The sequence below is a fragment of the Microtus ochrogaster genome, chromosome 17 (assembly GCF_000317375.1).
Source record: "Microtus ochrogaster isolate Prairie Vole_2 chromosome 17, MicOch1.0, whole genome shotgun sequence".
Taxonomy (NCBI): domain Eukaryota; kingdom Metazoa; phylum Chordata; class Mammalia; order Rodentia; family Cricetidae; genus Microtus; species Microtus ochrogaster.
In genome coordinates this window covers 14,507,223-14,524,061 of record NC_022019.1, presented here as the reverse complement: position 1 = coordinate 14,524,061, position 16,839 = coordinate 14,507,223, and the positions used below count along the sequence as shown (strand labels likewise).

General features: G+C 47.9%; 1 protein-coding gene across 1 annotated transcript in view; it reads left to right on the top strand.

Annotated features, from left to right (window-relative positions):
• Nucleotides 1–13,402, top strand: part of Xkr6 (XK related 6) — a 219,397-nt gene extending 205,995 nt beyond the window's left edge. Inside the window, exon 3 of the mRNA XM_026783195.1 lies at nucleotides 2,671–13,402. Within this exon, the coding sequence (XP_026638996.1) occupies nucleotides 2,671–3,635 (965 nt within the window). The 3' untranslated portion in view covers nucleotides 3,636–13,402. The remainder of the gene's footprint in view (nucleotides 1–2,670) is intronic.
• The last annotated feature ends 3,437 nt before the right edge of the window (nucleotides 13,403–16,839 follow it).

Sequence of the window (16,839 nt, the reverse complement as noted above, 5' to 3'; positions counted from 1 at the left end):
ACAGAGAAATCCTGGAGAGAGAGAGAGAGAGAGAGAGAGAGAGAGAGAGAGAGAGAGAGAGAGAGAGAGAATGAATGAGTTCAAAGATGGGCATGGTGACACATTTCTTTAATCTCAGCACTTAGGAGACAGAGGCAGGTGGATCTCTGTGAGTTTGAGGCCAAGCTGGTCTACAAAAACGAGAACAAGTTCAAGGACAGCCAGGACTGTTACACAAAGAAACTTTGTCTTAAAACAAACAAACAAACAAAAAGAAAGGAAGGGAGGGAGAGGGAGAGAAGGAGAGAGAGAGAGAACGAAGGGGGGGGGAGAGTTGGAGCTGGGAAGATGGTTAAGCCAAAAGTGTTTACCATGCAAGCATGAGGATATCAATTTGATCCTCACATAAAAAGCCTTGTAATCCCGGTATTGAGGTGTAGAGACAAGGGCATCACTGAAGGTCACTAGCTAGCCAGCCTAGCCTTCTAGGTAACCTCGGGTCCCAATGAGAGGCCCTGTCTCAGAACATAAAGTGTACAGCTCTTAAGAAATGTCACTCGACATTGACTTCTGGTCTTTACATGCTTGTGCATATATCTATGCATGCCTATACACAGAGAGACATGAATACATGTATACACACACACACACACACACACACCTGTGCATGCACACAAACAAAAATAAATGAATTCAGTTGTTAGAACTCTGGAGATTGAGGCAGGATGATTCGGAGTTCCAGGTTAACCTGTGCTACAGTAGTGAGTTTGAACAAACCTAGGCTACTTAGAAACACCCCCAATTCAAGGGAAAAAAGGAAGGAAGAAAGGAAGGAAGGAAGGAAAGAAGGAAGGAAGGAAGGAAGGAAGACTGGTTAGTCAGGTGGCAATGGAGTCACAAGAATGTTTGAAAGGAATTCCCTGATAGTGTCCCAGGGACTAAGTCTGACACACGATACCATGGTGTGACTTCCTGTTCTCTTCCCTTTGGAAACCCACACCCAAGTCAAGTGAATCCTATGAGGACTGGCCATTCCTAGCAGCCAGAAACACAACCTGTCTCTGAATATTTGTACCACAAACCATGTATGGTCTCTGAGAAGCAGACCAGATAGATGCCCTGCGTGTAGGACAAGCAGGCAGGGTATTCAAGTATCCGTTATATAACTTTCCAGAGAGGTTGGATGAAAATCCACAGTCACTGCTCTAAAGATATTTTTTCGAATGGTTTGTGCCTCATCTCCCCTGTTCGTTTTGTGTCTTAGTTGATATGAGCAGCGCGCATGCTCCTGGTGGCAGTCAAACATCTAGACGTTCAATGTTCTGTGTGCTGCCCACGTGCTGGGTGTGCTATGGCTCCTGACACACTATTTTACAGTCTGAGACCCAGAGAGGAGGGGAGGAAGGAGATTCGCTCGCCGGGCAGGATCATAATTCTGGAAGCGGCAAGCAGAAGGACTTTATTTCCTCCTTGAAATCTGAATCCTTATGAGGTAGTGTGCAGGGACCCAAGCGAGGCTCCAAGGCATCTTTCTTGGTCCCTTGAGTACCTGAATCTGACTTTAACATTAGTGGGTAGCACAGAGCTGATTTCGGCTTGGAGGACGTAACAGGAGAGCCGTGCTTGTGAGAATAGACAGTTTGTTAGGGAGACGGTAGCCGGGCCTCCAGTTGCATTTAGTTCTGAATTTTAGGAAGGATTACACAAGGGGGCGCTAGACGCTCACTTGGGCTAAGCATGAGGATTCAGGGATGTTGGAGGAATCCTGGGTAGAGAGGACGTTAGGCAGCCATGCTTGGTGGATGACTACCTGTTCATGGGTGGATTGGATCATAACCAGTAGCGATCATTGCCATTTCGCTTGATTTGTTCACAAAACATCAATTAAGCAAAGTCAGAATGAAAAATGCTTTAGAGAAATTGGCGTGGTTGCAGGGCTCAGAGACATCCAAGCTCCTAGACTCCTTGAGCTTTGGAGGATTTCCTGGGGGAATGAACCACAGAGGCCCCCAGAAAACATCACAAAACCCACGAGGGGAGGGAGCGCTTTTGAATCAGGGGATAGTGATTCTAACCTGGGAGACCAGAGGAGAGAGGACAATGGCGAGAGAAGACCTCAAGGGGGCTGCTGGGAGAGCAAGAAGAGTGTGTGCAGAGGTCAGGACAGTGCCACAGATGCCAGCGAGGGGACGGACATCCCACTGTGGCTTTAGATGTCTGGTTAAGGAGAAGACTGAGTGGGAAAAGGTCCAGAGAAGGGCATTTGGGACCGAGAGCGAGCCGCCCAGCACTCTCACGGAAAGAATGATTGAGGGAGGAGTTTGAGCTAGGGTGGGCCTCCACAAACCCGAGATGACTCTTGCAACAAGGACCCTTAAGGTAGACAGCAGAGTGGTCCCCACTCGTTGCAGATGCTCCCTATTTCCCAACTCCAGGCCAAGCAGGGCCTCTCCACTCTGCTCCTGAGCCTCCAGACTCTCAAACTGCAACGGGGTTTCTGAAACCGACTTCAGACACCCACAGTTCTCGGTGTGGGAAACAGCCGGGACTCTGGTCCAGTGCCTGATTTTGTTTCTCTCCCTTTCCTCCTCTAGACTGTGTGTGGGCGTCTCCTCAGCCAGAAGTTCCATCCACGGGGTCCACAGTAGATATCCGAGGTGTTAACTGTGTGGGTTTGTGTCTTTTTGGCAGGTGTCTCCTCTGTGACTTCCCTGATGTCCCTGGCTTGGGTGCTAGCCTCCTATCACAAGCTGCTGCGGGACTCCAGGGACGACAAGAAGAGCATGAGTTACAGAGGGGCCCTCATCCACCTCTTCTGGCGCCTCTTCACCATCTCATCCCGAGTTATCTCTTTCGCCCTATTTGCTTCCATCTTCCAGCTGTATTTCGGGATCTTCGTGGTGGTGCATTGGTGCGCCATGGCCTTCTGGATCATCCATGGAGGGACAGACTTCTGCATGTCCAAGTGGGAAGAGATCCTCTTCAACATGGTGGTAGGGATCGTGTACATTTTCTGCTGGTTTAACGTCAAGGAAGGGCGGACTCGATACCGAATGTTCGCATACTATACGATAGTCTTGACCGAGAATGCTGCCTTGACGTTCCTTTGGTATTTTTACAGAAACCCGGAGAACACTGACTCCTATGCCGTGCCAGCACTGTGTTGTGTCTTCGTTAGCTTTGTGACTGGGATCGCGCTCATGCTCTTATACTATGGCGTGTTGCATCCCATGGGGCCGCGGGCTAAGGTCTTTGCCAGCTCCTGTTGTGCCGAGCTGCTCTGGGGCATCCCTTTGCCCCCCGATGTTGAGCCCATGGCACCTCAGACCCCTGGGTACCGGGGGACCCAGGTCACTCCCACCAGAGCCGTGACGGAACAGCAGGAGGACCTCACGGCTGATACTTGCCTGCCTGTATTCCAAGTGAGACCCATGGGGCCCTCCACCCCGTCAGGGCGTCCTTACCACCCAGAAGGGCCCCTAATTAAGATTGACATGCCAAGAAAGAGGTACCCGGCCTGGGATGCGCACTTTGTAGACAGGAGGCTGCGGAGGACTATTAACATCCTGCAGTACGTCACCCCCACCGCAGTGGGCATTCGCTACCGAGATGGGCCTCTGCTTTATGAGCTGCTGCAGTATGAGTCTTCACTCTAGAACACCTTGACCCAGATTGAGAAGGGGACCTTAAGTCTGGTTGCGGTCAATGCCGCCTGCAAGAAATATAACCCTCCCTTCCCCCAAAACACAGAACCACTACCACCACCACTACCACCACCACCGCCGCCACCACCATCACCACCACCACCGCCACCACCACCACACCGCCACACCGCCACCACCAACACTACAAACAGATCAATGAGTCACATCCCCTTCAGATAAGCTTTCTTTCCAGTCACTATATGTATACAAAGATATTCTCTATGTTTTGTAAGTAAAAACAAAAAGAAAAGCTTTCTTTTGTTTTTTTACACATAAGAAACAGTATTGAAAAAAAATTAATCCCACACTACAGTTCCTAGGGTGGAGAAGGAGGAGTTCTCTCCTCTCCAAAAGAAACAAAAAAGTTTTCTACTTTACACCAAGTGTAGATCATTGATGGGATTGGTGCTGATTGAGAGAACAAAACAAAACAAAACTAAACTAAACAAACAAACAGAAACCTTCAACTGCCTTATGCCCTTAGGTGCTGAGTTTCTTTAGGTACTGTCATGTTTTCTCACACAAAACTCTCTGGTGACTTTCACACCAGGAGAGAAAAAAAAAATTAAATAATCAAACGAAACAAAATATCAACAAAACAAACAAATTAAAACAACAAACAGATACCATACCAAAACGATCCTTCCTATCTGATGATTTGTATTGAAAAACAAACAACAAACAAACAAACTGACCAAAAGCAAAGGCATAGAAACCCCTCTCTTTATTCAGTTTCTCCTGCCCCTTTTCCCATTTTGCAAAGCCTTCTAGAAGCTACTTGGATCTCCACTGGCCGGAAAAGCTACTGGAAGGCTGACTATGTGCCATTTAAACATTTGCCTAGCAAGAATTGCATTGTTTTTCCCGTGCAAAACAAGAAAAACAAACAAACAAAAAAGGCAAAACAAAAACAAGAATGAAACCCCCAGACACCCAATTTGGTAAATTCTAAAAGCAGATCAAAGGAAATGTCCACAAACACCATCAAAGAGAATCATTAATGATACAACTCAGCATGGTAGCAAAAAGGATGACTTCAATTTAAAGGCACAATACTTAGTCCCTGACTGGTGACAATGATCTCTTCCGTCGTTTTAAGGCTGAGAAGGGCGCATGTGTGTCACGTGTGACAGTGTGGAAGGCCTCTTCTCTTTCCATTTTTGGTAGGGAGCCTTAAACTGATCCGGAAAGAGTTTTTTCTTTTTTCATTTTTCATTTGTGCTTTTGAAAAATAACATAAAGAGGAACACTAGACTATCTATCTCTATATCAAAAAGTCAAATCGTATTAACCAACCCATTTCACAGACTGGTGCTTCTGTCAATGTGGTTGGCTGAGACTCATTCAGCCTGGTGCATTTGGGGTGAGTGGACTGTGTGTGTGTGTGAGAGAGAGAGAGAGAGAGAGTGTGTGTGTGTGTGTGTGTGTGTGTGTGTGTGTGTGTGTGTACACCTGCTGTAAGGTCTTGCCAGAAATACACAAAATTGAAATGAGGCAGATACTGTAGTAGCTGGGAAAGGGAAATGTAAGGGGCTGGATGGAAAAGGTGGGCAAAGTGGCATCTGAGTGTGGCCATCCACCTAGAGAGCAAGTCCCCACCCAGCAGCAGAAACTGTTCCTCCAGGCCCTGTGGCTTTGGTGAGGATTTGAGACAACTGTTTATTTTTCTCACTCTACCAAGGTGAATTTCTGGAGGTGTCACAAGTATGTTTGACCATTTGTAAAATTTTTAATTTGTTTTTGGAAGGTACTGTTCCTTTAAAGAGTATTTCTGTTTTAGGGTATTATTTTGATACCATTCTATCTTACTTGGGCACACATTAAGAAAAATGAAAGAAAAGAAAAAAAGAAAATTAATCATAAAAAGAAAAATATCTCCGCAAAAGATATATATGTGTAAATATATATATATCTATATATACATGCACAGTATTTTTAAGTACATACTGTTAGTCTTTATTGTCTGTGGTTGTGATTGTTTTTTTTAATTCTGGATGTAACTGTTCAGGGTGCAAGACCTCACACTGAGCTATACTTAAGAGAAGTTCAAAAACTGAGGAATTTTTTATGTTTGATGAATTTTTTTATATTTTATTTTAAATAACTATTCAAAAAAGCCCCTCCTTGTCACTCCTTCATGGTTTATTCAAATATTTTTTTCTCCCTTAAACCTTAAAACATGTATTAGTTGTGAAACTAACTGCTCCCTCCTTTGTCCCACCCACCCCCGTATCTCATGCATTACTGCAACTTTTCAGGACCCCTAATATGGGGTCTCAGAGGGTCCTACCGGGTCCCTGCTCTGGGAAGCAGGATATAAGCAAGCACACTTGGGCTGAGGTGAAGACCAACTGGGCTGCCTCTGCCAGGTAGGAGCAAGCCAGGGAGAGAGGGACAGCTTGGATCTGTGCATAAAAGCGGTGAACAGAGGGAGCTCCCACAAGACTTGTTCAGTCTGTCTTCAGCACCTGCTGGGGCTCTGTCCCCAAGCTCCAACCCATGCTCTGCTCAGACTGGGGAACTGAAGAGTTCATCTGTGGGGTGGCTGGGCATTCCTCTGGCCAGCTCTGATCCTGACTCTTGCTCTTCCCAGGTTTGGGGCTGTGTGGCAGTGGAATAGCTTCAATGCCGCATGAGCCCTCTGGACCCCTGCCACTTTACTTGTCTAGCCTTAGGCATGCTTCCATTCTATCTCTTGCTTTGACCCCACCATTGGCTTTAGCCTGCCCTCTCTGCATGACTGCTCCATCTCTAGCGCACATGCACAAGCACATGTGTCCATGTTTACACAAAGCTTAGAAACTGCGGGTGTTGACTGGGAGCATCCAACGTTGGGAAAACAGGTTCCAGCCTAGGGAAGCCTTAGCCAGGGGAAGTGAGGGAGGAGGAGGTCATGGTGTCTCGCCAGCCCAATGCTGTAGCCTTGGTGACTTTGGGCTCCTTTCCTTCTTTAGTAGCAGCATTCCTGTCCCTTTCTCTAGACTCCTCCATCATGCCTTACCTTTCCCAGTAATGCAGTAGAAAATGTACATCTTTGGGCGGTAGCCCGGATGACCACAGAGACAAGAAGAGGGGTGAAAAGTGAGCCAAGAAGCAGAGAGCAAAGCAGAAGGGAGCAAAGACTGAACGATCTGTTTCTTCCTGCGGCATGGCCCCCATCATCATTCAGAGCCCCATTTCCTGTCTCCTTTGTTCTTAAGGCATTGCTTCCCGTGGAATCTTCTAGAGTCCTTCTCCTTCAGAGGCTATTGGTGGCTGGCTGATTCCCAGGTGTCACCAGTGGACTTCACACATCCTCAGTGTCTTCCTCCCAGATGACGTTGCCACCCCACAGCAGGACCACTGCACCGAGGCAGAGTGTCTGGGCCCCCTGACAACTTTCCCTTTCACGAGTTACCAAATCCATTTAAGTTTTCCCCAGCTGCAACCTATAGTGCTTGCAGAAGAAATCTCTGCACCTGTTTCTTTCCCTGGACCTCTTGATGGCAAACAACCAACTCCAAGTATTTAGCTTTGGTAGGTAAGCCTGTTGGTACCTCGTTCTTTCTTTTCATTCTGCCCCCCCCAACATAGATTATGCCAATAGACCTCCATATTTCATTTCTCTAAGCACATACAGAACAGTTGTCTTTTTCATATTTCTAAGAAATATGGTCCGATCAGTGGAACAAGAACTGGTTTTGCTGGCATTGTTTCTGCAAGCCTCCCCTCCACCCTTCAAGCTTGGATGGCTCTGCCTTGGGACTCTTCAGGTCCCTTAAGGACATAATGGGGCAAGTTAAGGGGATCTAAGCCCATCAAACCTGCTCCCATTGACTCCATTCGCCCCAGAATTTCTGATTTCCCAAGCACAGTCTGTCTCTATAAAGTGTTTCTCTGCTCTTTAAGCTCAGACTTGTCCCATAACTGGAACCAGGAATGTCAGGACGAATCCCCAAAGCCCAAGTAGATCGGGAGCTGGGAGACGGCAGGCTCTATCTTCCCAACTGTCCGAATCTCCCAATTCTTTGTCGCCCCTGTGGCCTCTCAGCAGCAGTGACTCCTAGGGTCCCATGGTGGCTAAATGAGGGCGGATCCTCTCTGGTCCCAAGGATAACTGTCCTGGTCATGTGACCTTTCATGCTACTGGCTTCCGACCCAGTACAAACCCAATTCTCAGAAAAACATACGGTATTTTTTTTTAAAGCACCAAATCATATTACTTTCTCCATTCCTCCTGCAGCCTGACCTGTTGTCACCGCCAGATGTTTATCTTCCTCTGAGCAGCTCTGGGAAGGTCGGGTGCCCCTTCTTCACTTGCATCTGAGTTCCCTTTGCAGTGCCCCATGTCCCCAAAAAGAAGTCGTGATTTCCTTGTCTATTCCATGCCTCGCTGACGGGGTCTCTCATGAACCCTAAGTCTTGATGCTTCTGGACCTGTGAAAAATTCTCTACCTTGAAGCAGAGCAAGATGGCTGCCGTGTGCAGGTTTGGGCCCCTGGTGTAGAGGAGTCTAGGTGAGAATAAGGTTAGGGTGTGACCAATACCCTGCGGTGCTAAGAAGTCTTGATCCGAGTGGTTGTGTATGGTCATCTTGCATCTACTTGCACAGCAATTGGCAAATACTAAAATAACCGCACCAGGTCTGGTTTGAGGCATGGGATACAAATTTGGCATGAAAAGGGAAGAGAGGTCAGTGTAAATCCAAGAGCCCAAGTGGCGATTGAAAAACTGACAGGGAAATCTAAGCATGCTCCAGGGAATCCTGGGAAAGACAATACAGGGGAGAAGGAGAGGACTCTAAGGAGTCAAGCTCTTCCAGTGCCCAACCAGTCTCCCAGGGAGCAGTTCTAAGCACTGCATATTAAACACCCACTGATTCCTGGGCTCCACTCTTCTCAAGACACAAAATCCCTTCCTGCAGGAAGGAAGCTAGGCTTATCCTTTGGTCCTTTCATCATGGATATGAGGGGGCATTATGGGAGCCTACTCCGGGTTCAAGTATGTCCTTCCACTATCTCCCCTCCTCAAACAGCTCTGTCCCGGTTTGGGCAGCTTTCCTTTCTCATCTACAGCCCAGCCTCTGTAATGTGGCATTGGTGATGATTATCCAGCTGCAGGCTACAGCCTTATTAGCTCTTCAGAGCATCCTAAGTCAACATGTGCCTGTCTCAACTTTGAAATGTATGACAATGTCAAAGGCAAGCCCGTTTTCTTATGGGTTTTCTCTAAGCCTTTCCTTGAGGGAAAGGAAGATGTAGTAACAAAGTCTGCCTCGCCTTTCCCATCTCTGGATGGTCTAAAGGTTTCTGGTTCATACTCCAAATGCTGTAGCTGTTGCTGCTGGCTGAACTGACTTGACCTAGTCCTGGCTTTCTCCTCTGCTTACCCGGCTCTTTCTGCCTTGTTCAGCTCCCAGGCATCATCTCTTTCTCTCGGTACCTTTCTTTGCAGTGACTGGCAGGACACAGCAGGAATGTTCTGGAGCCAAAGGTCATGAGTGCTATTAATGATGGCTCCAGTGCAGCAGACAGACTGCCTCTGCAGGAGATGCTCCTTCTCCAGGCCAGCACCTGTGCCAGGGGCTAAGAATAGACCACAGGGACGGGAGCAGGTGGGACCTAGGGACACCTGCCCTGGGATGCCCATTGCGTGAAGAAAAATGTGACTGCCCAAGTAGAAGATGCTGTCCTGTGCTGGTCCCCAGAGGAATCCCTCACCCCCTCCTCACACTGAAGTCAGTCAGCCATCAGTGTTCCAGCTTTCAGGGAGGCTAGCTTCTGGAACATCACCCTCCACGCCAAAGGAGAAAGGATATTTATGACTTCTTTCTTGGGTACAGTGCTGGCTGGTAACTGGGAGAGCACCTGTCTCTAAGTAAGCTTTGGCCATCTGTCACTGCGGATACAGACGAGCAGTCCATCCTTGATGTAGCCCTGGGGCCCTCAGGCTTAGACACTCGCTTTAGCTTCACACTTCCTAGGTGCTCTGCCTAAAGCTAGAAAGAGCATGAAGGGCCACGGGCCGATACAGGGCTCCACTGCGGTCATGGGTGCCACTTCGCCTCTCGGTGCCTTGGTTTCTCCATCATAAAATGGATGAAGAGCAGATCAGGCCACCTCTGCTTTCCCGCCTGCTCAGGGATGCTCTGAAGATTCAGTCAGTGCTGACTGTAGTGAAGGCATCTCATAGGAAGAAGGGTGACCCCACTTCTTGGGGAGTAGAAGTATGTAAAAAGAGGAGGTTTCAGGTACACTTGGTACCCAGAAGCCCAGGAGGTGAGCAAGAAGGACATGCGAGCAGGAAGAGAGCCCTGGAGTAGTCAGCTACATCGCAGCATTGCTAACTCGGTGCAGTAGCAGCTGGCCAGGGACATCCGGTCACCTGACTTCTGCTAGGCATCTGTCAATCCTTACATCCCACGATGTTAGTTTTTCCTGAAAGACCAAGGAAGCTACAGGGGAGTCTGCTTCTGGGAATGGATGTTCACTGAGGACCTGACAGGCATGAGGGGGGATGAGCAGAGCAAGTCTGCAGATGGTGTGGGGGGTGGCAGGAAGCTCTTTGGGAAGTATCTCAAAGCCTTGGGGTTTCCCTTCTCAAATGGACTCATTCCCCTCCAGCTAAAGCTCAGCTGTACTTTTCCAACACCTGTCTTGCCAGCTACAAATGCTTGGGCACATGGTAGGTTTTCACCACTCCCTGGTGTGCTGTGCTTGGAGCCTGCAGGCCGAGATTCAGGATACGTGGGGCTGGAGAGGAGCATGCAGTTGGTTTTGCCTTTCTTTATCTTTGTCTAAATTGGGATTTTTCCCCCATCACAATTGGAATTGAAAAAGTTAAGTTCAATTTCTTTTCCAGTCCCCCACCCATTTTTTTTTGTTTTGTGTTACTATGGTTTGACTGTTATAGTTTCAAATACCAAGATATACTTGGAACAAGCAAACAGACCCATCCTAAGAACCTAACTGTTCTTAGGACCTAACCCAGAGTGAGAGCAGGTGGGAGCCATGGAGGATGTTAGCACTCAGGGGTGCTGCCGTGATACTAATTCTAAATTGGTTCCCAAAACTGTCTTGTAAAACAAAGCTATAGAAGTTCCAGTTCCCATGGATCAGTCCACCTGGTCCTGGCTGGGTCTACTCTGCTATAGAAATGCTCACCAAAAATTACAAAAAGCAAGAAAAGTCACTTTCTGAGACGGCCCCAGAGGAACAGAGCGTTCTCAAGGGCAGGTCTTGGGTACCGCTGCCAAATTCTTCTGCCCCTGACCATGGAGCCCCGGTCTGACTCCATTCCCACCTGCTCTGAGTCTGGTCTGCAAGGTTAATGCTATATTCGATGCAGAGGATAAACCAGCCCCACTCTGAAAGTCAGTGATAGCTCCTTCGAGTTTGTCTGAATGTGTAGCAAGGCCGACCCTGCTGGCCTTATTCCCACAAGGTATTTCAGATGGCGACCAAAAGGAAGGAACACAGAGGACCCCCCTGCTGTGCCTGTGTGCTCACCATGCTCATTCTGACTCATGAAAGGATCCTGCAGCGTTTGTGAACAGCAACTCAAAGATGGATGCTTGGCGCCTCGGAGAGCCTCAGTGGATGGTAGGCGAGAGATAAGGAAGAGGCAGGATTCCGGAAGTAAACTGGAGGAAACTGTGTCCAGCTGGTCAGTGCTTCCAGTTCCTTAGGGCAGAAACGGCATTAAGTGTATTCTTTCCAAACACAGGAAACTGATGTTACAGAGTGACGTCTTTAAGCATTTTCCTTGTTTTAACAAAAGGGTCAGAGAAAGCATTTAAATACAAGCATGGTGCTTTCTCATGGACAGATTGTGTCTTTGGTGATGAGACCTGCAGGACTCTGCCCTTTTGCCAGTGTACCCAAGTCAAGTCACTCTGGGGCCAATTTCTCTTTCTGTGCCATGAGAATATTGCTTACCTACCTCACAGGGGTGTTGTGAGGATAAAGCAGGGTAAGGTTTGGTAGCGCACTTTGAGGATAACAGTGTTATGGTTACTAGGTTTGCTCTGTGTTTAATGCCTTTGCTCAGCACTAACGGAGCACTGACTGGGTACAAGGTGCCATGCTCTATGTAGGAAAAAAAAAAGAATCACGGGCTAATTCCTTATTTACTCTCATTTAAGAATATTTTAAATCAATAACAGAATAGGATGATGGAGTTGTCTCAGTGTGGGGCTATATTATCGTTCTGCTCCCAGAAAGGCCACTCTCCCTTCAGAGGATTTGAAAAGTGGTGCTTTCTGCCCTCTGACTTCGGTCAGAGACGGTGTTCCTGAGATGCTTCCTCTGCTTGTAGGGAGAGGAAGGCAGGGATGAGCTCGTGCACCCTGGGACCAGCACTTACTGTTTTGGGTTCTGTTACTTCAATGATTCCTCCTGGGCTCAGTGTGGCAGCAGGCCCTCCTCTCTGTTTAGACACAGAGAGTGAGTCCACTTGGCCATCCTGGAACAACTTGGTACTTTTTGGTTTGTTCATTTCCCCGGAAAGTCTGGTACTCTGTTTGCTGGAAAATCTTGGCTTCCAAAGATGAGGGTCTTTGCCAGAAAACAAAATGTGCAACTGTCTTGTGCGCGTTTGCATTTTAGTGGTGGTGGGGGAGGAGATTTTCAAATCTCGTATAAAAGACCTTGCATAGGACAAAGCCTGTTTAAACTTCTCATTTGCTTTTCCATGTGCATTAAGCTCTTCCCTTCCCAACACACGCTAAGAGCCAAGTGTGTCTTCTAACAAATAGCACATCTAAGCTATGCAGGGAGTACCATGCCACAGGCTCACTTGTTTCTGCAGAGAATCAACAAGTAAAGGTTCCAGCCGCAAATCCAGGATCTCTGGAAATACTCCCTGGCCTATTAGTTAGGGGACTCCCAGTGTCTGCAGAGCTGTGTCCCTGAGTCCCCAGAAACTCTCCTGCCACCAGAGAGCCTCCTTAGAACCTGGTGGGAGCATCCTCTTTGTCTTAGACCCAGAATGAAACCACCTATTATTCTTTAAAATTGTCCTATGATGCCAGTCTTTGAAGAAAGGAAAGCATGGCTGTTTTCCTTGGAGAGAGGAGAAGTGACAGAGAAAGGGAAGGTTACTTGTCTTGGATGAGGACTGGAGAGGTCTGGGGTGAGTTCCCCTAGGCATCTGAGGAGTGCTAGATGACATGTCCTTGTGCTTATAATCCAGGGCCCTTGGCAGGGGTGGCTTCTGTTTCGAGCCTTCTGAACTCCCAGCTGCTTTGCTGCCCTTTCTCAGTGTGGACAAGCAAAAGACCTTCTTCCTGTGCTGCCAGTCCTTATGTATGCCTCCTTCTAGCCAATCTCTCCTCCTTCCCCTCACCCCCGCTGTCCTTCATAACCCCAGAATCATACAGGACTTATTACATCCAAGTGTAGCCTATCTTCAGGCCCTGGAAAAATTGGTAGAACTTCTATGGCCAAACTCAACTATGAATAATATTTCCATTATCTCTCCCCATCCACAGAGTGTTTTCTGGAAAAACAAACTTCCAAGAAAACCACTTTCCTGTTAGTATTAAAAAAAATAATAATAACTGTGCCTTCGGGCGTGAGGAAAGCAGTTTGGAGGTGAGTTGTGACGGATGAGAGCTCAGCACTGGAGAGACAGCCAGAACCACTCTTCACACTCAGCCCAGGCTTTCTGCTGTTAAGAAAAGGATAGCCTCGTTGCAAAAAAAAAAAAAAATGTTAAGAAAAGGAAGGAACGAAGGAAGAAAAGAGGGAAGGAGAGACAGAGGGACAGAGAGAAAGAGAGAGAGAGAGAGAGAGAGAGAGACAGAGAGAGACAGAGAGGGAGGAACAGGAAATTACACTGCTGAGGTCTCCCTGTCATCTTTTGGGGTCATCATGCTGTCACAGTGTTGCTGGTTTGTTTGTTTGTTGCTGTTGTTGTTGTTCAAAGCAAATGCATATCCCACCCCTACGCCCAAGTTACAGGATTTTCTGGCTCGGTGTCTTCCTAATAGTGAGCTCTGGTGCAGGCTTCCTGCCTCACTAACCCACCCTGCTATGCTCCAGCTTTGCTTGAGCCTTCTGAACTCAACCCTCCATCAGGAGATGAGAATCTGGCTTCCTCAGAATGGTGGAAGGCTGGGGTCATTGTTTCGGACTTGGCAAGCTTTCCTTTTAGAGGCTCTTCTACTAGCTGTCCTCATTTCACCCCAGGAATACTCTGGGCACTGCTGCCTAGCTCTTCACAGAGTGAAAGAACTTGAGCTTCTTGGGTAGTTTGGAACCTTGAGTGTACACCATCTGTAATTTTTATGAAGGGCTCACCTCAGTGTGTCCTGCCACACTGACCTCATATCCCCTCTGGATGCTATTGGTTTGAGAAATGGGTTATAGTCATGGTCATGAGTTTCAATGAAGCAAAGTTATAGCTCATCTTGAGATTCCAGGGGTTTACCCCATGGACCAATAAGCAGGTATCTTCTGTCCATGAAGATGAGGACCTTCAACTTGATGGTCCCACCTGCTGCCCATCCCTTCCTGATTACACAAGGCCAGAGGCTTCCCCCAGGCACAGACACCCCATATGCCTACAGGGACTCTTTGCTTCCCCCCCCCTCCCCCGTTCTTCTCTATCCCTTATGGTCATGGTCAGTCCTTCCCTCAGGAGAAGAGCAGAGTGAGTGGATTGTAGCACCCCAAGCTCAGCACATAACGCCCCCCCCCTTACCCTTGACTGTGCCAACAGGAACCACAATCTCCAGTGAGCAGAGCAGGTGAGCTGAGCTTTCCAAATATGCACTACCGCTAACCAAATCCTGCACCTGAGACAGTGTCAACGCACCAGCGTCTAGCCCCCATTTCTTTGAAACACGTCTGTGAATTAGCAGCTTAGCCTAGGCATCACAAAGGGCTTAGCAGTAGCCTTGACTTTGGTCACATAGGCCCTGCACAGATGCTTCTCATGTGCACCCCAAGAGGGGTGGGGAGAAGCACATCCAGGGGACATGCATTAGGGAATTAATGCATGCCCTTTGGAGGGACACTAAAGAAGCCCTTATTTTATACATGCTAGTATATGCCAAACAAAGCCCTGGCATGTGGTTAAAGCAGGGGAAAGGGGAGATATTAAATGATAACCCAGGCCTAGAGGCTGGGAATGAATTTCAACCTGTGACCATAGGCTAACATACAGACTCCCAATGGGAAATCATTCAATGTGAGCTCTATGACCTTGGGTCAGTTCTTTAGCCCTCCTACTTGTCAATTTTCCTGGCTTACAAAAAGGCTTGTTTCAGTTTTAAAATACTCAAGATGCCTGATTCGGAAACTGAACATCCAGTAGAGCAACGTATAATTGGGTAATTACTCAGATGCATGGGTAGACTCTGGCCAATTGCACAAGGAGGAGCACATCACCTTGGAGATGAGGGTAGACTTGGAGAGGGCATCTTCCCAGCAGAGCCTTCCACTGGTTTCCATCACAGTACCACAGCCTACAGTCATTGTCCGGTTCCCCCCCCCCCCGTGCCATGGATTCCACCTTTCACCCAGTGTCGTTTGGAAGACAGTAATGATGACGAAGTTGGATTCCTCTTTTTCGCTGGCATCTCCAGTGGTCAGAGGCAGCAGCAGCAGCAGGGGCGGTGCAGGGATGAGTTATCAGACACCTGTAATCAGGAGCAGCTGGAGCCATAAGGCAGAGGAAAGGCAAGGGGAGTGAGTGTGCTTAAAGTCAGTTTCCAACCAGAAAGAAGTCCTAGAAACCCTAGGAAGGAAAAAGGGAACGGAGATCATGTCCCTCCACTGAGGGCAGACAGACAGACAGACTTCTAGACAGCCAAGGCTACAGTGGAGGGGGCAAAAGATATGAGAGGAGGCCCAGGCGCAGAGTGGGCAGGTTGTTTTTTTTCTGTCCCAGGAGGCTACTGGAGGTTCCCCTCGTAAACGGAGGCCCTTTCTGCAGGAGCCTGTTGCTTGTCCCTTGCTACTCACTCACGCCCAAGCTAGAAATGGATACATAGCTGGTAATATAGAAAGTGGCAGCAAGCTTGGTCTCAAAGGTAGTTCCAGGATAGGCTCCAAAGCTACAGAGAAACCCTGTCTAGAAAACACACACGCACACGCACAGTGGTAGCAACCATTTCTTACCACCTAAAGAAATGAAGTACCACTTGAGGTACAGATAAGCACTGGAATTTGGAAACCATGAAGGCTAAAAAACCCGAGGTTTGAGGAAGCAGAAGGAAAATCAAGAACCCCCATTTACATCAGTAAATTACAGATGTGGGTCACCATGCCACACTCCCACTGCCACCAGCCAGCTGAGAGATCCCTGTGCAGACAGCCATCATAATTTTGGTCCCTGGTCTCTCTAGCTTATCATGATGGGCTCAGACAGTGGATAAAAAGACCTGGAGCCAGCAGGACCCACCGGCATGGCCAGTGTGCTCTTCTTTTCCAGCATCGCCTCAGAGCCAGGCAAAGACAGTCATCACTGAGGGCTCTGCACTCTGTCCCCACGTCCACTTTCCTGCCGCATTGTAAGTACCCATGCCGACCAGGAGTGTAGCTTCCAGCTGGAGTCAGAATCAAAAAGAATTTTCAGGGCCAGCAAGTATGCTGAGGTCAATTAAAAGGTCACTGTGTCTGGTCAGCAACACCTTCCTGGTTTTCCAGTGACCTATGGAATTCTTAGTGTTTCAGATACCAGTAACTTCCATTTTTTTAAGCCAGACTTTCAGAATGGAGTGATGTGGATTCTAAGTCAATATGCGTGGTCCCTAGTTGTGTGGACACACATGGACATCTATCTGACTTCAGTAATCTCCATTTGGTGCTATTTGTGGCTAACCGGACGTGGATGTAATAGGTTCCCCCTCCTTCCCTACTCCTTCTCTCTTCCTTCCTTCCTTTCCCCCCTCCTACCTTTTTCTTTCTTAATTCACCAAAACCAAGTAATCATAACACAAAGGTTTCCATGCCCCATTTTAAACGGGGCTTGTCTTCCAGTATCTGAGACCCTCCCATTTTTATTTCAGAATTAGGAATGTTTTTCCTTTTCTATTTGTCATCGAAAAGGACAATGCCAGGCTCTTAGCTCCTCTGTCTCGTTGAGTTGGGTCTGACAGATGCACATGGGATGAGATGTTTGCGCTCAAAGGCTTTAAGGTCCTTGCTAAAACTAGACAACCTGTCTGCGT